At 42.3% G+C, this 21,947-nt stretch overlaps 1 protein-coding gene across 3 annotated transcripts in view; it reads right to left on the reverse strand.

Annotated features, from left to right (window-relative positions):
- Positions 1-21,947, reverse strand: part of frmd6 (FERM domain containing 6) — a 159,300-nt gene that overhangs the window by 75,741 nt on the left and 61,612 nt on the right. For all 3 annotated transcript variants that reach the window (XM_041214657.1, XM_041214660.1, XM_041214659.1), the window contains exons 2-3: positions 19,535-19,798; positions 15,697-15,787 (exon numbers count right to left, since the gene is read on the reverse strand). In XM_041214657.1, the coding sequence (XP_041070591.1) occupies positions 15,697-15,787; positions 19,535-19,633 (190 nt within the window). In that variant the 5' untranslated portion in view covers positions 19,634-19,798. The remainder of the gene's footprint in view (positions 1-15,696; positions 15,788-19,534; positions 19,799-21,947) is intronic.

The following is a 21,947-nucleotide window of genomic DNA, read 5'->3' on the forward strand; positions in this document are numbered from 1 at the left end:
GTGAATTGGGCAGGCATCAGGCCCTCTCCACTCAGGATTCTTCAGTGGTTGCAATACTGATCAAATTTAAATAAGGCCCAAGGCCCAATTTCAATCAGGCCTCAGGCCTATTGGTTCATTCAATGCACTCATTTTATGTGGCAGACTAGCTGCTCCATATATTTTAGATAAATTTGAAATTCACTATTCTCTATAAGTCCATCACTGGTTCTTATTTACTTTATATCCATCTATATAATGTTTTAAAAGTCTTAGATATACACACTTCCAGCTGCAAAATCCTGTGGTCGTACCTCTGCCCCACTTTCGCATCAATCTTCTTGTATTATTATTTCTTATGTCCAAATCAAAAAATGGGAACTGCCTATGTAAACGCGTCAGACTGCAATTATACCCTCACACTGACAGCAACGCTTTGGCAGCTTGGTTTCTGCATCTCTTCAAACTGTACTGCAGAGTAACTGCTATGCTCCAATCAGCACTATTTCCTAAATTGCACTAGTATCTATAAATAATACTAAATCAAAATATTATATCTAAGTTCCTTCACTGTCGCTGGGTCAAAATCTTGGAACTCCCTCCCCAGTAGCACTGTGATCCGTGAAAGAGTAAAAAAGAATTCACTCTGTATGTTTAACATGTGTTACGTGTGTTGTCTTGAGTAGTCAATGTGCACACATCGTTTCACAGGAGTCAAATATGGTTGAATGGGACATAAGCAGGTGAGAATGATAAAAAGTCATGCAGCCCATCCAGCATGCCTCATTGTTCAATCCTCTTTGGGACCCATTCAAACTACTTCCAGCCAAATCTTGGGTTTGTACCTATAATTCCTCTTCCCTATTGGTACTGTGATTATTTTTCCCTTCAACTGTTTATCTAAAGCATTTTCAGAAACAGCAAGCTACTACACTTTCATCAATTCCCTCAATCTATAGCTTTAGGAGCTAATGACTCATATATTTCCTTGTACATTCTGCAAAGTCATAATCATTTAATTCTAAAACACCAGATGCTCACATCCAAAAAACAGTGGCATTCAATACATTTGGAAAGAAAAGCAGATGTTAGGTAGCCTTATTTATCAAGTCTGACATCGTTTGCCAGAATTTTCTGGAATGAGACTTCCATGGTGCTCACCACAAAATTGGAGTTTTTTCTCGCCCATCACTGCAATTAATTTTGCGCCATAAATGGCTGTAAGTATGAATGATACCAAAGCCAATGGGACATCTGGGACCTTGGTAAATAATAAGACCAATAATTTATCTTCTTAACCAACAAAACCTTAGTTTAGCAAAGCTCTGAAGTAGCAACTTGGGCATCTAATTATTTAAACAAAGCTTATTAAAATATCACAGATTTACTGGCTGGGAAATGTCCGGTTATAAGTTACATGACACTTAAACATACAAATAAGTCAGCCATCAGTCCAGGGTTCAGATTGTTTTTTTTCAAATCATGAATTTCTGGAACCAAATGCAGCTGCAGCCCATACACAAATGCTAGATATTTTATAGCAATTCACAACCAATCAAATGTGATGACCTTGGTCTCGGCTGGTCAGAAATACTTCTCACTTTGCCAGCCAGTTACAAGCCCATGTATTCTCAATCAACAACACTTCCCAATCTGTGTTTCCTTTGGTTCCTTTCTCTTCTATCATTTAATTGTATTTCCGAATGATTTTTTTTCTCTCTGTAAAGGATTTACTTCCTTTTCTGTGTTCCCCAGTTTAACTTGCATCCTGGCTGTAGCTTTATCTAGCAAATGCAGAAAAAATCATCATTTCTTGTTAGCTGGTTTCAAGATGGAAGGCTGTCTGAATCAGAAATTACTCCGTTAACACAGTCCTTAATTATGCTGTGAAATAGCAGCAATAACTTTCTGCAACAAGTTTAATTTGTTTTTGGCAGTGAAAACACAAATATTTCTTGACATTCATGGGGACGTTGATTGTGAGCTGCAGCTTTTATGGGGCCAACAGCAGAGCCATGCAATTGTCCAGCATTTTGTGAGATTCACAAATACAGGGGAGGAGTTTTTCCTTGGCGGGTAGGCTCATCGGGAGCGGTTGGGAAGCCAATCGCCGCCCGCGTTTGGGGCCGGACCGCGATTTCGCGCTGGTGGGCCAATTAAGGCCCGCCCAGCATGAAACGTGAGTGGCAGAGCTCAGCGCTGCCTGTGCAGGGGGGATGGGGGATGGGGGGGGAGGGTGGAGGGAGGGCGAGCGCAAACTTTATGTATGTGTGTGGGTGCGCGCTTGAAAATCTCCCTGAGGCACGGAGCTGCCTCAGGGAGATGATCAGTTTTCAAAATAAAAAATAAAGATGTTAAAAATGTTATAAAACATGTCCCCTCATGTGACTCTGTCATACGAGCAGGGACATGTTATTAATTCAATTTTAAAATTCTGATTTTATTTTTATTTGCTGTCGGAAACCTCATCCTGCCCGTGGATGAAGCTTCCTAAATAAACCAAAGGCCTTTCCGCCTGCCCAACCAACTGTAAGATTGGATGGGCAGCAAAAAATTTCTTTCAATTCACTTTTTAATGACCTTAGTAGGCCTTTTAATTGTTAACAGGCGCGCTGCCGACTCCGGCGCGCGCCCATCGACCGAAATATCATGCGAGTGCGTGATGACATCGCGACACTCGCCTGACATGCATCATTTTACGCTTGGTCGGGTCAGGTGCACAGCCGCTCACTGAGCTAAAAATTCTCCCCATGGTGTATGTTTTCCTTGCCTTAAATTGCTGGGATTTTTTATGTAATGATAACAGTGCACACTGTGAACTGATCATTACTTTTTCAGCAAAGTCTGGGCAAATATTTATTCTAAAGCTATGTTAAATTTTTTAGGAAAATGTACAGTGAGTGTGATAATCAGAGCTGAAGATGTACTTCACCCTCCTTTTGTAGCGCTTTACATTCTAATAGGGTTCAATGATTTTTAATTTAAAACTAATCCTAAGGTTTTGCATCAATTTTAATTGCTATCATGTTCCCTGTTTTAATATATTCTCCTTGCTCCTCTTTAACTCCTTCCCCACCATATCACACTGTCTAGCCAAGAAGATAGGCAAATGATTAAATCCCAAAAGACCCCCAACACAACTTTAACAACTTGCCAACATGAGAAGCAAGGGCTAACTTACTCTTCATTCCGTGTCTGAGCTTCCCTTGTCACTGCCTTAAGATGATATGGCCTGAGATCAGTAGCAATGGGGAAAGCAATATTTTGCAAATAAAACTATGGCCCAGAACTTGCAATCTCAGGGGTTTGTACCTGGGAGGTTGGTAGGTACACCACAAGTTGCACTGGGGGAGCCCCAGAAGTGCTCACGCAAGGACTGCAGAGGAATTTCCCGGCAAGTTCAAACATCCGGTGGGCAATTACCCTTTACTGGGAATCACCCGATACTCTGATTTAAATCAGAGACTTAGGATGGTTCCGAATGTCTTAGCGGAATAGTTACCCAGGAAAAGTTAGAAGAATTAAAACCACTTCTAACTCCTCAGTATCTATATTACTAACACCACCATCCCCCCAACCCGACTCCCCTCCCAATCCCCCCCACACCACACCCACTACCCTGCCCTTGGACTACATTCCCACCCCACCAACTACACCTCAAGCCCCCACAACCTCTCTACCCTCCATTACCACCCAACCCCCCCAACTACACCTCACTACCTCCCCGGCTACCCCCAAATACCTCCCACACCCCAACTACCCCCCATCTCGAATACCTCCACAGACCCCCCAACCCTCGACTGCCTTCCACAGCCCCACTACCCCCAACTAGCCCCCTCAGGCACCACACACCTAACAACCCCCCACCACCACCCACACCCCCAAATATGCCCACCTCATACTAGGTCCCCAAGCCTACACACCCCTCACTACGCCCCACTCCCCCACCCCCCGACTACTCCCCACCGCCCACTACACCCCCACTTCCGCCCTGCCCAACCTTGCAACTAACCTCCACCCCGCAATTACCCAACCATTCTATGCCCATTCCCCACCTCGTGACTACCCCCTGACTGCCATACCCCACTATTCCCCCACTGTCCCAACTACCCCCTCCCCAATCTCGCGATTAACCCGCCACCCTGCAACTACCCGCCCACCCCGCGACTGCCACCCCATCCCACAACTACCCCCATCTCCCTTCCACTGACTACCCCTCCACCCCCAACTACCCCTGCACTCCCAACCCCCTGACTACGTCCACACTTCTCCAAATAACTCCCCACCCCCTTTGTCCCCACAACTACCCCCTGATCTTCCACTACACCACCAACCCCTGACTATCCCCCACCTGACTATGCCCTGACCTCACCCCTGACTCACCATATCCCCTCACCCACTTACCTCTCTCCCTAGCTTGCCAAAATGGTGTTGGCCAGGGGCTGAAGCTGAACTGCCAGATACAGGTAAAAGCAACTTTTGACCTTAAGTAACCTGAGCTCACTGGCTTGAGCAACTTTTGAAACTTGAGCTCAAGGTCTGATCTGGCTGGAAACAGTTCTGAAGTAGCTGACTGTCTTGAAGACAAAGGAAATGTGATGAGTCCTTATTTGGAAAAGGGGGAACAAGGTGATATTGCGAGTCTTGGAACAGAGCCAATGGAGAGGATGCCACAGATCAGGCAAGCAGGCCTAGTCCAATGGGAAGAGAGACAGCACAGCTTGAAGAGATACGAATCAGTATAAGACTGAAAGGATTTCGAGCATGGAGCAGCGAGACTCTGGAGACCAACCATCGCAGAAGCAGAAGAACCTACGTCAGCAACGTAGACACGAGAGAGGGAGAACGGAACGCCTGGCCAGCGTCAGCTCTCCTTTTCGGGTATTAGCTTTTATATTCTGTGACCACTCAGGGAGTGTCAGAGAAACCTAGTGGGTGTGCGTTTAGATCCTAGTTTTGGGTATTAGTATTGCATGTCTATATTTAACCAGACATATAAGCTATATGTAGATGATCTAACGATGTGAATAAAGTGAATTTAGAGTTAAGAGAGAATTGACTCTTCTCCTCTTTGTACTAAGCCAATAACCGTTACCGGTGACCTCCGGCAACAATGGCATTTAAACAAAGGGATATTAAGACTTACTGGAAATTGGCAGCTAGTGCCGTAAAATGGGGGCATGGTTTGGCCTCCCCCAATGCTCCAATGAGGGAAGAATTCCAGGAGCAGATATGATCCACGTTTCCAATTTGCAAGTCCGGACGAGAAATGTGGAGTTCCAGTGCAGGGTAAGTAAAAAGGAGCGGTGAGGCAATCCAACGGTGATTGCTACCCCTCAGAAGATTCAGCCCATGGGTTAAACTTACCATAGATCAAGTAGAGACTTGTGAGGGACTTTGAGATAGCAATAGAAATTATTTAAACTAGACGAGCGCACAAAGGAAAGAGGATCTCAAACAAGAATGATGGTAGGGTAAAGGTAGTGAATAAGCAGAAACGAACACAGAAAATCAGGGACTCACATGAACTAGTGACTGGGTAAAAGCAAAAATAAAATAAGATATACGAACGATAGAAGTATTAGAACTAAGATGTCAGAACTAGAGACAATCAGCTGTAATATTATGGAATTATCATGTAGTGTGTATCTCAGAAACACAGCTAAGCCCTGATCATGGCTCATTAGGACTTCCCTCTCCCCTCTGCTTTACAACTGAAAATATATCAACTATGGCTCAGCGGGTAATGTGCTTGTTGGAAGGTTGTGGGTTCAAGTCTCACTCCAGCCATCCTATGCCATCCCAATTTTTGGCCAATTGGATTGTTGGTCAGTAAGAAATCTTTACAGTTGTATGTACTGACAAAATGCATGAACATAACAATCAGTGTTTAATGAGATTCCTTCCCAAGCGATTGCACCTTGATGTGATGAGAAGGCACACACGCGTTCCTATGTTCCCAAAAACTCTGCTGGTGGGAGTATACCCCTGGTGGGAGTATACCCCTGGTAGAATCACTCAAATGAGACACATGGAAAGGTAGGAACAAACTATCAGTCCTCCTGACAGGAGGTTGTGAGTCAAGCCAGTGATCTGCATGTGAAAAAACACCTTTTATTACAGGAGCTGCCCAGAGATAAGGGGTGGGATCTTAACTCTACCTACTTGATTAAAATGGCCCAATTACTTACCAGCTGGGAAGAAGCCCTGATTTAACCTCATCTGTTCATCATGGACTTTTGTTCATGTATTCAAATCAGCATTTGATCAAATCCTTGAACCCTGACAGTGACTTTAACTTGGGTCTGAATAGGGAAGCTGCTCTGACATTTCAACTAGGTGAGGTCAGCATGGGAGGACCAGAAAGCTGAAGGTGTCATTGGTAAGTAATCAATTTTCCTTTGTGTGGCCAAGTGATGCAGGAGCGCCCGACAAGGAAAGTTTAGACTTCTCTCGCGCTGGACTCTTCCCCTGCATTCTCCTCACCACTACCTTCTGCAAGACCCCCTGTAATCTCTTCTCTCCCCAGTTAATGGAATGTCGGCAGGCAATCTTCTGTGACCAATTCTGGTTGCCGGCATCCACTGTTAAAAAACTAACTGAAACCTTTCTTATTAAAAGATTTGTTAAATATTGCGAAGATTGAAACCATTGGTTTCAGCTGGGCTCCAAACTCGGCTCCCTAGCTATTGACTCCATCCATCTCCCTGGCAACAATCCAAGATTAAGCCAGTTTCTTTGCAACCTTGGGACCAGATTTCCGCTGAGTCAGGCCAACTGCAGAGATCTTTAAAAATGGTGGACAGGACCAGGATGCAGAAGTTCAGCCCCCATTTCCGACAGTTCCCATTTTTGCTGGTTGGGGAAGGAGGGGAGTGTGAATCACACAGCTGGGAAACCCAAACAGAGCAGGGCCGTTTGGAATTGGTGCCGAGACCCTATTTTCGCTGTTACAAGAGTGTTATCCTGCAGTGTGGAATTGCTCCTGAAAGGCAGATAAGGTCTGTTTAGCTGTCATGATCTGATGTTATTTAAATCCCCAGGCCTTTAAAAATGAAAAAAAAATAACACGGGTTGAAGCGGTAATTTAGAGTTAAAATTTCCCGGTCAGTGTGCAGGGGCGGCACCTGCTCGCCGATGCGTAAAATGAGGCGGGATGACATCGAGCGAAACTCCCGACATTGCCCCGCGTCATTTCAATTTTCAGGTCTGCAGGGTGCAGCTGAATCAGCTGTGTGCCCGCCGACCCATCAACAGCCTATTGAGGCCATTTAAAAAATAATTGCATGAGTTGAAGGGCCTGCCCATCCAACCTTAAGGTTGACGGGCAGGCCAGGAGCCCTGGCGGGCATCAGAAAAAGCATGAAACCTCATCCACGGGCAGGATAAAAATTCAATAAAGGTTTAATTAAAAGTGATGGACATGTCCCAACTCATGTGACAATGTCATATGAGGGTACATGTCAGGGAAACTTTATTTTTTTATCTCTAACATTTTTGACTTTGGCGTCGATCACCCTGAGGCAGCACTTAGCCTCAGGGAGATGACTGCGCTCTTTCGCCGCCACACATCGGGAACCTAATTTCCATACTTTAGCATTTCAGATAAGCCCTGCTCGCCGGAATCATCCCCCCACGCTGGACCATCCAGGCATGATCATGCCGACGTGTTTCACAACTGTACATAAGCAACATGCACCTGGTGAGCTGCACTTCGCTTGGAACTTCGAGCTTTGTTTATCTATCTTGCTTCGGGCAGCACTCGCAGTCATCAGCACCAGGCTTCACAGGCAGCACCACATCACTTTTAGGGGGGCTCACGGGCAGGTCTCTACCTACCAGACCAGCCGTAAGGCGGGGATGGCTTTTCAATGGCTGCAGGGCTAGGGCTTGCTTGGGGAAGGGAGAGAAGTGACCTCAGGCAAGGGTAGAGGCTGCAGGGCGAGAGCTGTACTGGGGAAGGAGGATAACCCAGGGTGTGTGTGGGGAATACATGTTGATCTGTGCTAGTGGCCTCAAGATGGTGAGGGCTGAGGAGGCAGTCTCCAGTGGAGATGAGACCAGGTGGAGATGTGAGGGTATGTGTGAGAGAGAGTGAAAGGTGATATGCTTTTGAACTGGCAATGAGTGAGATGCCATTGAACGTGTGACAGGCTTGTGAGTATAGTGTGATGAGATGGTTGCTTTACCCTGGCAGCACGGATGAGATCATTCATCTTCTTTCTGCACTGGATAGCCAACCTCTTCTGCGCAGCATTGGCACTGCCACCACCTCCCAAGCCGGAGCGGTCAGACTGATGAGCCTGCTGCGGCCAGAGTGGGGGTAGAGGATGTTGCAGCGGGCCTCCATGATGTCCTGAAGGCGTTGCAGGGTTGTATCACGGTATCGTTTCTTGGCTTTTGGGGCCATGTCTTCAAATGAGCAGTCCTGGACTGCAAGAACTGAGAACTGTACACACTGGCTACAGTTTAAATATAGCACCTGGTTTGGGAAAGCGGTGAGGTAACAGGATGGCGGGCAAATTGAAGACTGCCTGCCAACAAGATGGCACATTTCCTGTGGCTGCCTAACTAATGAGACAGGAAGGGGACGATACGGCACAAACCCATTGCGGCTGGCGGGTAAAATGTCTTTTTTCTGCTCTCTACTACTTTAGTGCAAATCTGGATGATTCTGCCCATAGCTAAGGTCATTATGAATACTTGGTTGAGCTCCAAAAGCTCAATAAGCACTTATCTCGGTGGAGGTGGGGGTTTGTGCTTTTACATTTTGATTGACAGGTTGAAGAGGCTATTAAAGGTTTAGCTGCCTTTGTGGTTGCTGAATCGAAGTTTGCTTGTTTTTATAGCAACAACAGAGTGAACACTTGAGGGGATTTAAAATCTTTGAATTGGTTTCATGAATTAGAATTTTTTTCTGTATCAAGTGTGAATGAATGAGAGCTCTATTAGATTGTTAGAAGTTTTTTCTCATCTCCACTTGGCTCCTGAGATCTGCCCATAGTGGTTACTGGATGAGATGACATATGGGTGTGAGAATGTACGGGGGGTAAGTTGGGGGGTATGGGAAGTGGATGGGGTGGTGAGAGCTGAGGGGTGAGGGCTAGAGGGCCTAACAACTTCTAAAACAACTGGGACATAGTCTCAGAGAACTGCTGCAAGGCTCTTAACCAGCCACCTCGACACTCACCTCCCCTGTGGCCACCTAAGATCTACTTTTGAGGTCTGTGGGCCCCAGCCACCCTGGAGCAAAAATTTAAACCAAGACAGGTTTTTCAAGTCATGAAATTCCAGAATCGAGCTATGCGCCTCAGTAGTGAAAATCCAGCCTCAGTGTCACATTTGATCCTGAGATGAGCTTCCAACCTCATATCCACACCATCACCAAGGCCACCTATTTCCACCTCCATAACATCATCCAACTTCAGTCCTGTCTCAGGTCATCTGCTGCTGGAACCCTCGTTTATGCCTTTGTTACCACCGGACACACTCCTGGTCTCCCACATTCTACCCTCTGTAAGCTTGAGTTCATCCAAAACTCTGCTGTTCATGCCTTAACTCACAGTATATCTCGTTCCCCTCTCACCCGTGCTCACTGACCTACATTGGTTCCCTGTCGAGCAACGTCTTGACTTTAAAATTCTCATCCTTGCTTTCCAAAGCCCCCATGCTTTTGTCCCTCCCATCTCTGTCATCTCCTCCAACTCCACAACTCTCTGAGATATCTGCGCTCCTCTAACTATAATCACTCCACCAAAGGTGTTCACACCTTCAGATGTCTAAGCCCCAAGTTCTGGAATACCCTCCCTGCCACACTCTGCCTCTGTACCTCTCCTTCCTCCTTTATGATACCCCTTAAAGCCTACCTCTTTGATCAAACTTTTGATCATCTCCTCATTGACTCAGTGTCATACTTTGTTTCAAAATGATCCTGTGAAACGCCTTGGGATGTTCCTTCATACTAAAGGCATTATATAAATATGTTGTTATTGTACCTTTCAACAGTCAAAATCTCCATTGCAGGTATTCTATAACATTCACAGGGTGTTAGTTTGCATTTTTAGCATTAGAGTGATCTGGTCAGTGTCATTCATTTTGAAGCTTTCTACCCCCCAAATGGTCAATGCTTTTTACCACCCAGGTGTCCCTGCATACAGGGCCATAACAGCTCTTTACTGGCCACTCTATCTTTTCTTATTATGTTATTTTTAATTTGTCTAAGTCATACATGAGATAAACCACTTCTTCTACTGCTGTATGTCCAAAGCAAGATATTTATTTAATTCAGTTTGGGTATCATTTTACCCTACATCCAGCAGATTGTGGTTCTCTACAGTTAATGTTCTCGTTACAAGTTGTAATAGGTTTATCTTGGGCACGATTTTTCAGTGGTTTGGCGGGTGCAGTGGGCAGGCCTGGGAGATGCATGGAAAAGAGCCACTGCCTGCGATTAGCCCCCAACCGTGATTTCACACTGGCTGGCCAATATTGATGATAAAAATTCTGCCCAAACATTTTTATTTTTTAAAATTAACATCGGAAACTTCAATTTATATCGGAAACCTCATCCCGTCCTTGGATAATGTTTCCTCAAAAATCGAAGGCCATCTGGCCGATTCACCCACCCGCCAACCGTAACGTTGGACGGGCAGCAAAAAATCCAGATTAATGACTACATTAATGGCCTTAATAGGCCTCTGAATTGTTGGCGGATGTGCTACCGACTCTCATGCGTAACCTGCTGACCGAAATACTGCATGAGTGCGCGATGATGGCAGGATGCTTACCCGATGTCATCACGCTCTATTTCACGCTTGGGCATGTTGGGCGTGCACCTACCTGACGACCTTAAAATCCTGCCCCTGGGCTGTCAAGGTGGTCACAAAAGACAATGCTCATCTTGGTCTGGCTTTGTTAATGACAAGCAAATGTGCAAGAAGTAGAGGCTGTGGCCTGCTTGGGAAACAGTAACCACAACACAATAGCTTCAACGCAATCTGGGAATCAGAAACACCCAAGACCAGGAACCTGTTATATAAATTTAGAAGGCCAATTTTGATGAAAAGAGGGAACAAATAGATTAGGGAAGATGGTTCATGACGGTTCAATAGTCAGGACGGAGGAACACCTTTAAAGGTGTAATGTGAGCATGTAGGACAAAAGCATTCTCAAAAACAACAAAATGGCCTGTAAAAATCCTGGAAGGAGAAAGTCAAAATGGTTCACGGGATCAAAACAAGAAAATGCAGTAACATTTGAAAATGATGAAAATAGGGGCAAAAAGAGAACTGGAAAAAGGCATAGCAACTGTGGTTAAGCATAATAATAAAACTTCTTCAATAGCACAACAGCAAGAGGGCAGCCAGAGAAGAGCTAGAAAACCATGCAGGGACAAATGGACTCGAAACTAAGGATGAGAATAAAATCGTAAATATTTTGAATAACAACTTTCTACATGTATCCGCAAGGGAAGAATTGTGAAACATGCCCTCTCCAAACAAAGATATCACAAATAACATCAATGACTTCATCCTATGAGTTAAAAGCTCTAGACAGGGATGGGTGATGTTTATCCTAGTGTGCAGATAGAGACTAGGAAGGAGATTTGTGAAACGCTAACAATCAATATGAGGGAATCAATAGATAGTAGGGAGGCACCAATAGCCTAATCTGATGGTCATATACCAACACAGTGCAAAACAAACACAGAGCCACCATAAATCCATCAGTTTCACTTCTATTCCATGTAAAATAATGGAATTGATCATCAGGAGTAAATATGAAGATCATCTGTACAACAATAAGCTAATTATCAGCAGTCAACATAAGCCCAAATCTTCCAGTCTCCAGATCGTTGGAGACTGAAGTACAACAGAAGATGCGTGTCAGCACCCTGTGGAAGCTCTAACACATGGACCGACTTGGGACTTGCCTGGGAAGTTTAAACTTTCAACGGACAATTCCCCGGCAGCCCAGGACCCTACGCAAAGTCTCTCTCTCTGAGTTAGAGTCGGAGACTTGGGACAGATCCACACCTCTTGCCTGGCTGGTTACCCGGGAAATGTTAAGACAGTTTAAAACCTGATCTAACACCTGGGTAACACTACAACCAGTCCCCCAATCATCTCCCCACAACAACCCAACCCAACTATCCCCTCCAACCCGACTACTCCCTGACCTAACTACCCCCCCCAACCTGACCCGACAACCCCACTACCTATCCACTCATCCACATCACCCATTCACTAAGCCACACTCAAAGACTGGATCTTTAAACTTACCATGCAGCAGCTGGTGCCGTAAAATGGCGTGTCCTATGTTCCCCTACTCTACGCCGCTCAGATGGAATTCCCTGGCAGATGCTGAGACAGCCAGGATCAGAAGATCCCAGAAGAAATGCGCAGCAGCATCGGGCTGGGAGAATCTTCACAAGCAGTTGCAATCTGCACAGCATTGCTGATGTTCAGAAGATTCAGGCCATAGATTCAGAAGCGAAAATACTGCCTCAGCAATCTTCTCCACTTCTTTGAGAAACTGACAAGTGGAGTGTGGAAGTCTTGCTACTTTTTTTTATTTGTTCATGGGATGTGGGCATTGCTGGCTAGGCCAGCATGCCCATCCCTAATTGCCCTTGAGAAGGTGGTGGTGTGCTGCCTTCTTGAACCCGTTGCATTCCATGTGTTGTAAGAACACCCACAGTGCTGTTAGGAAGGGAGTGTGATCCAGTGACAGTGAAGGAACTGCAATATAGTTCCAAGTCAGGATGAAGTTTGGCTTAGAGGGGAATTTGCAGGTAGTGGTGTCCCAATGCATCTGCTGCCCTTGGCCTTCTAGGTGATAGAGGTCACTGGTTTCGAAGGTGCTGCCGAAGGAGCCTTGGTGAGTTACTGCAGTGTATCTTGTATATGGTACACACTGCTGCCACTGTGTATCGGTGGTGGAGGGAAAGCATGTTGAAGGTGATGGGTGGGGTGCCAAACAAGTGGGCTCTACCTTGGTGTACCTTGGCATGTAAATGGCCCAAACAAAAGGATAACATTTAAACTCAAAGCTATGAGTAATTAGAGTGATCCATGGAATGGGTAAGCAACTAGCTGAAGGGGAGCAGCAACCAGCACTTGTTAAAGGAATTAAAATGGGGACTGGGGATTGAGGGGTGTACAGAGTTGGATGCCCCAGGGTTTGGTGTTTGCACCCTAATTATAAGTCAACTTCCTAACCACATTTTTGGCCTCCCCTCCTAATATTTAAATATTTGGTTTGGCATTGATTGAAGCACCTTGAAACATTTTTCAGCCTGTTAAAGAAGCATCTGAAAGGTGATTCAAACTTCTTCACATTACAACTCAGCTGCTCATGGCCTTACCAAATCTGCTAACACATGAAAAAGAGCTTTCATTTTTTCAGTTTTTATAAAAAGATTTTTTGTGACTTTCCACACTTGATTATCACTCTCCCTAGTTAACTGGCCAAGACTCAACAAAGATGGTTCAGAACTTTGGTGTCATGTTTGACTCAAAGATGAGGTTTGACCACACATCCATGCCATCATTCAGGCAGTCAACTTCCACCTCCATAATATCGCCCCACCTCAGCTCATCTGCTACTGAAACTCTCATCCATGCCTTTGTTGCCTTTAGGCTTGACTCTCCTGGCCAGCCCCCAAAGTTCTACCCTCCGTAAACCTTGGGCCAACTAAAAATCTATTGCCATGTCCTAACTTGTGCTAAGCCCCATTCATCCATCACTCCTATGCTCATTGACCTACAATTGCTCTTGGTTAAGCAACATATTGATTTTACAATGTTCATTCTAATCTCCACCAGTCCCACAACCCTCCAAGGTACCTGAAATCCTCTTATTCTACACTTTTAATCATGCTATCATTGCATCCGTGCCTTCAGCTTTCAAGGCCCTAAGCTCTGGAATTCCTTCCGTAAACGTCTCTGCCTTTCTCCCCTCTTTCTCCACCTTTAAGATGTTCCTGAAAACCTCTCTCTTTGACCAAGCTTTTAGTCAAATTTTCTTTTCTAATATATTTGTGAAAGACCTTGGAACATTTTATTATGTTAAAAGCTCTCTCTCTATATATGTTATATATATATATATATATATATATATATATAAATACATTCTTAATTTTTTTCCAATATCATTATTGGTTTTATTTGCGCTTTTTTTCTTCTTTCCTTAATCTATTTAACGTTGAATTTGCCTTCTTAACAGTTACTGCGCTTCAGAGTAATTCATTTTATAGTAAAACGCTGAGAATTCTGAGTGCTATACAGTGCTACAGAAATGCTAGTTGTTCTTTCTTATTCTGCCTTGGATCAACGACGACAGAAAAATCTGGACTAACAATAGGTCATTAATGAACTAGGCAAGTTCAAAGGGTGCCAAATTCATGGCTGCCATGAATTTTAAATTGCTTAGATTCCTTTCTAATCAAAGAAAGGAATGATGACTTTTAATCCTGAGCTCAAAATGGATCTATTCAATAATAGCCAGTGATTGATGGGAAATTGTTAAGGATGTTTGGATGTTCACAGATCTGATTTTCCCACTGATCAGAACGTGTGAATTATATCAACATCCCATTCCTGCTCAAGAAGCTTTATTTATCTTATGTTTCTGCAATCTCTGTCTGCAGTACACTTGAAACAGCATTTCATAAAGTCTGTCTACCTGGGCAGAGTGCAAAGAGGTAAATGAGATGGAAGGACTCCCACGTCCTCATGAGTCCACCTGATTTTCTTCCATTGAAGTTAATGGATAGAAAATCATTGGTCTCAATTACGATGTGTGAACTTGCTCACCTGATTTTCCTCTTTTCACTGCCTAAGCTCAGCACTCAGGCCGCAATGACAAAGATCCACCTGCACGGTTATGTAAAAATTCAAAATTGCTACAGCAGCTCTCTTTAACTGTAATAAACATCTAAGTACATGTATCTGCACTTGTCATTGAAACTGATGTATAGTGTAAAAGCAGCACAGCATGTGGATTTTAGCTGGATTTTGTGGTCAGCAGTAAAGTAACAGCGCTTGCTGCTGCCTTCAAAGAAAGCTGCTCCAGTAAAGTCTCTGGTGTGGTTTTCCCCTTTCCCGACAACAGTTTAAACCTGCCGCCAAGTCAAGGGGATCTGCAGGTGTGCAGCAGTGCAGTCTGCAAGCAGAGTAAGCAGCCAATCACTGTGGAGTATTCTCACAGACTACAAACCAGGCAATTAAATAAGCTGAATCCCTTCAAGTTTAATTTAAATTTAACTATTTCAGATATTGAAATAAATGATTGGATTAAGTAGAAAAACTAAAGAGCTTGAAGATACAAACACACACCCACAATTTTCAACACTTAAATCCAAACTCCAGTAAGTCTAAGACCGATCTCAAGGCAGGGAAATGACCAAATTTCTTTCTCCCTTTTTGTTTCGTGGGTTTACTTTCCTACTTGGTTTTCTTCCCTGATATCCAGCCATACTTATATTTTTACTAAAGAATTCTGTGATGCCTAAACTATACCACATTGTAGTAAAGCAGAAGGGAAAAGCTTAGGCATGATAAAATATAATGAATAGATCACATTCAAAATAAAAGGTGTGATTATGAATAAAACTCTTGCAGGACTCTACATGATTCCAATAAAGCGGATATATTGCAGATGATGACGTTTTACCTCATTGTTGTGGAATTATAATCAGTGTCCAGTCTCACTTACTTTGTATGACACTGAGCCCAAAAAGATGACAGTCTTTCAGCCTTAGAAGGTCGCAGACTTGAATGAATAATTCTTGGCACAAGGCTTTTACCTACAAAACAGAAACAATATGATTTTTTTGATGGTATGTAGCACAGGCAGATTCCAATATTGAGATTCTCTGCCTCCACAGGAATTGAAACTCTGAAACCTATCAAGCAATATCTTACCAGGTTTCTAGATAAAAATGCTAAAAAGAAGCCACTTCAATTGCTCACTACATACTGCAATTGCGAGCTCACTTTCACAGCTGCAATAACATTCTCCGCTCAACGGAGGACACAAAGTGGAAATTATGCCAATTTTCAGAGCAATTTAGTTCATAGATTGAGCTTTTTTCTATTGATATTTTAAATAATTTTAGACTGTAGAAAGATGTATTAAAAATATGTCAATATTTACAATATAATAAATGAAGCCAATTAACATGGATATTTTTTGGGCTGGAGGAATGTTTGCTGTGGATTAGGACCCTTGCTTTTCCTGATATATATCAATGATCTAGATCTTGGTGTGCAGGGGCCAATTTCAAAGTTTGCAGATGATACAAAATTTGAAAGCATTGTAAACTGTGGGAGGACATAGACAAGTTGGTGGAATGGGTAGATATGTGGCAATTAAAGTCCAATCCAGAAAATGTGAGATGATGCATTTTGATAGGAAGAACATAAAATAAGGGGTACAATTCTTAAGGAGGGTGCAGGAGCAGAGAGACCTGGGTGTATATGTGCAGAGATCACCAAAGAGGGTGGGACAGGTGGAGAGAGCAGTTAATAAAGCATACTCTATCCTGGGCTTTATTAATAGGGATATTGAGTACAAGAGCAAGGAGGTTATGCTGAGCTTATATAAGACACTAATTAGACCTCAGCTGGAATATTGTGTACAGTTCTGGGCACCATATTATAGGAAGGATGTGAACGTATTGGAGAAAGTGCAGAAGAGGTTCACAAGAATGGTTCCAGGGATGAGAAACTTCAGTTAAGAAGATAGATTGGAGAGGTTGGGACTGTTCTCCTTGGCGAGGAGAAGGCTAAAAGGAGATTTGATAGAGGTGTTCAAAATCATGAGATGGATGGATAGTGTAGATGGGGCACAGATTTAAAGTGACTTCCAAAATAAACAAATGGGATGTGAGAAGAAACTTTTTCACACAGCGAGTGGTTTGGGTCAAGAATGAGCTGCCTGGAAGTGTGTGGAGGTAGGTTCGATTGAGGCATTCAAGAGGACATTAGATGATTATGTAAATAGAAACAATGTGCAAGGGAACTGGGAAAAGGCAGGAGAATGGCATGGAGGCATAATGCTCATTTAGAGGGCCAGTGCAGACATAATGGGCCGAATGGCCTCCTTCTGCACTGGAACAATTCTGTGACTCTAGGAACATAAATGTGATAAGATAGTAATGAAGATAATCTTTAGCTGTTTGCAGTATTTGCCAAAATATTAAGACCAGTTAGAAATGTCATATTGTTCAAAAATGTGTCAGCTTGTCTTAAGCACAAGGATGCTTCCAATTGGTAGAGGTGTATGCAAACAATGGATGTGCGCTTAGTCACAAATGGACTTGTCTTTGCATTTTTGCTCATGGTAGGAATTATCCTCCCATTCATGTTTGGGTCAAAGATGAGCATTCAAAGACTATTGAAAGGGTTTGGAAGGCTAATGCACACAACCTGATCTGGCAGTTTCTTCCCTGCACACAGGAGGAATGGATAGATGCAGTATTTAGATTAAAGGAGCTATTCTCTCAGTTTTTAGAATGTAACTTTAAAAACTAGGGAAAATATCATAGCTAAATGGACTCCTGTCCTCAAGTGGATTGTACCTCATTTGCAAAACAAAGAAAAATATGCACATGCACAATGCTGTGCATTGATAAGGCCAGATCCTGGTTGCTCCCATTCATTACAGAAAGTAAAATAAACTTAAGTACCAGGGAACCTGAAGTGACTGTCAGTCTCTATTTCAGTGATACTCCCTTTCCTCTGAGCCCACTGATTAGCTTCTTAGTCCCCATAATAAAAGAGCAAGGAAATTAGGAATGAGTAAAAATCTAATTGTGTGTTTGCCTGGGATCTGAAACTAATTGCACAAGTGAACTATTTTAGCACGGTTTCTTTCAATAAACATCCTGAGAACAGAAGAGGAGAAGGAATATTTGGAAGAGCAGTTCGACATGCTGAATGTTGTAATGAGGAACATAATGATCTGCTCTGTCCAATTTGTGTTGCAGTAAGATTCCAAATTGTGTGTATGATTACTTGTTTCTGTAACAAGGTCTTTGTTTGTAAAGATCCTTCGAGCATTTAGGCTAAGTCTTTAGTACTATAGGGCAGAACTTTTAGCTCGACAGGTGGGCGAGCATCCCTACGTCATCACGCACTCATGCGATATTTCGGTCGGCAGACACACACCGGAGTCAGCAGTGAGCCCGTCGACAATTAAAAGACCTACAAAGGCCATTAAAAAGGTAATTAAAAGAAATTTTTTGCTGCCCATCCAACATTACAGTTGGCGGGCAGGCGGAAAGGACAAGTGGCCCTTGCATTTTTTTGGAAACCTCATCCACAGGCGGGATGAGGTTTCCATCAGCGAATAAAAATAGAATAAAAATTTTGAAATTTAATTAATAACATGTCCCTGCTCATGTGACAGAGTCACATGATTGGCCCCATTCACAGGTGGCTCCTAGACCGTCCCTGCCGAGACTGTCTGACAAGGGCAAAATTCTGCCTATAGTGTTTGCTGCCCAGGAAACCATTCAGCTTATTGCATTTCTTCTGGCTTTTGTTAGTGCAATCCAAAATTGATTCCACTCCTCTGGGCTCTTGCCACAACCCTGTACCTTCATCTATTTCAAACTTCAATACATAAAATTCTAACCCTTTGATCATTGACAATTACCAAAGCTGTTCAAAAGCCCTGCGCAACAACTGAAAAACGCTTGGATAGCTTAAGACATAATAAACAAACACAAACTGTGTTAGCATCAGTTTACATAAGACTTATATCAGCACCCGTCTGATTGTGCCACATATTTAATTAACATTGAAATTGTTTTTTGGCGTAGAATCTCAACATGTTGCCATCCAATGTGTTTTGCTAAAGTGTATCAGGACTTGGGCTTGCACCTTTGAAGTCTTCACAAAGGAAGCTTTTGACTTCAGCTATGGAAACATCAAATGGGTAGCTGCATTTTAGAGATAGGGAGGGAAATAGTTTGAAGGCCCTAGTTACTTCATCTGCAGTCATGTACTTTCCAGTAGCTTATTCAAGAATCAGATTGGAAGATAAAAATAAAGAGGTTGCCCAACAACATTTCTTGCTAGGCAATAATGCATGAATATAAAAAGGAACGAAACAAAACACATTAAAGTGGATTTTGAAATATGCCTACTTTTCTAAACAGTAAGTTAAATGGCAGAAGGCTACCTCATCATTTTTCATAGTAAACCTAAGCTTTTTGATTTAACATTTGCTGTATTACCTTACATGTGTCATATTATGCCTATGTCTGTTACTGTAACATCAGTCATGATTTTCTGCAGTTTTTAATATTGAATGTATTTAAAAGTAAAATTCAATCATGCACAAAATCACAATTTGGAATAAACTACTTGTTATTTTTATTTTGATGACATTTTAGAATTAAATAGGTAACATAAAAATGGGAGAACTACACCTTGTGATGACAGTACTGTGGAGGCATCATTTTTAATGTTGAAGAAACCACCAGAAGTGCAGTTAATCATTTAAGAAGGCAAAATCAATAGAAAGATAAAAGGGCAAAACCTACGTTCACAATAATGTTAAGAGCTTCATCATTTGGAAGGAAGACACAAACACTCCGGCGGTCCTGCATTACTTTGTTGTTCTGAAAGGTGAACTTGCTCATCACGCCAAATAGGCTGTAGGAAGTTTCTCCCAGGTACCCCAGGGTTCTTTCAAATTACAAGCCAGAGCATTGAGCTGTAGTGAACTACAGTAACATGCAAATCCTCTTCATCACACACTGCCAAGAGGTAGGGCAGCTCTGGATGTGTCATAACACTCACTGCAGCTAGATAGGAGGGAAAAGTGATATGTTAGATGAAGGAAGCCAGTCAAACTCTACACTTTAATTAGAATATTTCTTGGGCAAGCTTAGACACAACTTTTGACTTAAATGGAAAGGTGAGTTAGCTAATTGCTAGTGACAGCTGAGGTTTGAACGCTTATATTCATCCTTTTAAGACTAGTCTTAAAAATAATTACACAACATGTAGAAAAACCTATTACACTATGAATACATTAGCATGCTTTAATAAATCATCAGAAAATTGAATCATGTCTGAATTTCTAAAATTTACAATTGGAACAGGAAATGTTATGGATCTCCTTAGAAAGCACGTAGAAGCAAAGGTTTCTCGTAAACAGTAGGCACTTGGATCAAATGAATTGATTTCCCTTGAGGGGAAAAGTCTTCACAAAACCTCACAGCTGCCTTTAGACAAATGTTTTCAAAGCGTAAACATCCTTTAAAAAGAATTACCCAGTCAAATTACCCAGTCAGCAAGCTCAGCAATTAGAAGGCACAGAACTCAAGATCTGAGTACTGACATTTGAAAAGTGTGTTTGCAGAGCAGAAACTGAACACAACACCTTACGCACTAGAATGAGGACTGTCCCTTTAGGAGTGAGTGCCTTGTGACAAACAATCAAAAAAGTTCATTTTTAACAAGGTATTAATTTCATGTAACAAGTCAATGAAATTTGATTAAAGAAGAAGAAAATAGTTTCATTTTCACCATGGTACACAAAGTACATGAATCACAAGATGTAAATGAGCATTGTTCCCATATTATCAAATGGTTTTTATATTAATGCAGGAATTTCCAACTACTTATATGATAGAACAATTCAATCACCCTATGAAGTCGTTGTAACCCTAACAAGCTGACACATCTTTGTGAAGTTTGCAGGCAAATACAGGCACATTGTAAAGGAGCCAAATTAATCTTTTATGTCAATTTTCCGAAGTGCTGAGATATAGTAATCCAAATATTAGAAAGCAAAACTCTCTCACAGCTTCATCTAAAACACCAATGTAAAGAAACCAGCCAAAAAATTGGTAGCACTTGATTTCTGTGGTATCTGGCATGGATTTAAAATGCCTTGAATGAAATAAGCTTCTTAACCTGTTAATATGATCTTAAAAATGACAAATGGACAATTTTAGCAACTTGTCACATTGTATCAATAATCAAAATGAAGGATAACTAAACAGCACTTTACTCCTATGAAAGCTCCTATGAAAATGTCTCACAAAAGCATAAATTCACTGGAAAAATGTATAGAAACTGTCTGCAATGTTGCAGCACAGCCTGAAACATGTAGTCCTCTCATCTACCATGTTAAGGCAGTGGATGTTATTTGTAAGGCGGTGAATTTGCAAACTCTCTTCTGAAGGCTGAAAGAAACAGTGACTCCTTTACCAAGTTCACAAACTGGCAGTTTGCAATAACTTTAGGATAGAACAATATCTTCATTTCTAATTTCCATTTACAAAGGTGACCACTTGCATGCTTATTTTAGCACACATGAACCTCTGCTGACTCACAAAAGCAACTGACTCACAATGCAGCACTACACCATACACTGCAATCCCATTTTATAATCTAGTTTGGGAAAGACAACGGATAACAAGACTGGCTCTACCAATTCTGACTAAGATAGAAACAGTAACTTAGGAAATATTTGCTTAATGCAGGGATTTCATTACCGTAATATTTGAGTTAAACCTCACACCTGTTTAGAAATCATTCACCTAGTTTTATTATTTGCATTTTGACCAAAGCAATGGTTCTTCAATGTATAAAATACACATTTATATTTAGAAAATGTTAGTAGAGATTTTGCATCAATCAAATTTATTGGACAACAGTTTATCCTTTTAAAATCAGTAGAAGTTAAACCTCTCTTGTGCACACCTTTTATAGATTAAGCACATTAATGTGAGTTGATAACGACTGATAAGTGATGTTTCTGCATGTATACATCCAAATTATCCTGCTTACGTTTAAACTTGTAGCATTATCAGCTGTATCATGCAAGTGGAGCAAGACTCAGCCAAGCCAACCAGAATCAAGGAGTGCTTTCAGTTTTAATTAATAAAATTAAAGCAGAGCTGGGATCCACTGAACTGTCACATACTGTACTGATACATGTCA

Source organism: Carcharodon carcharias, chromosome 20 (genome assembly GCF_017639515.1).
Source record: "Carcharodon carcharias isolate sCarCar2 chromosome 20, sCarCar2.pri, whole genome shotgun sequence".
Lineage (NCBI taxonomy): Eukaryota > Metazoa > Chordata > Chondrichthyes > Lamniformes > Lamnidae > Carcharodon > Carcharodon carcharias.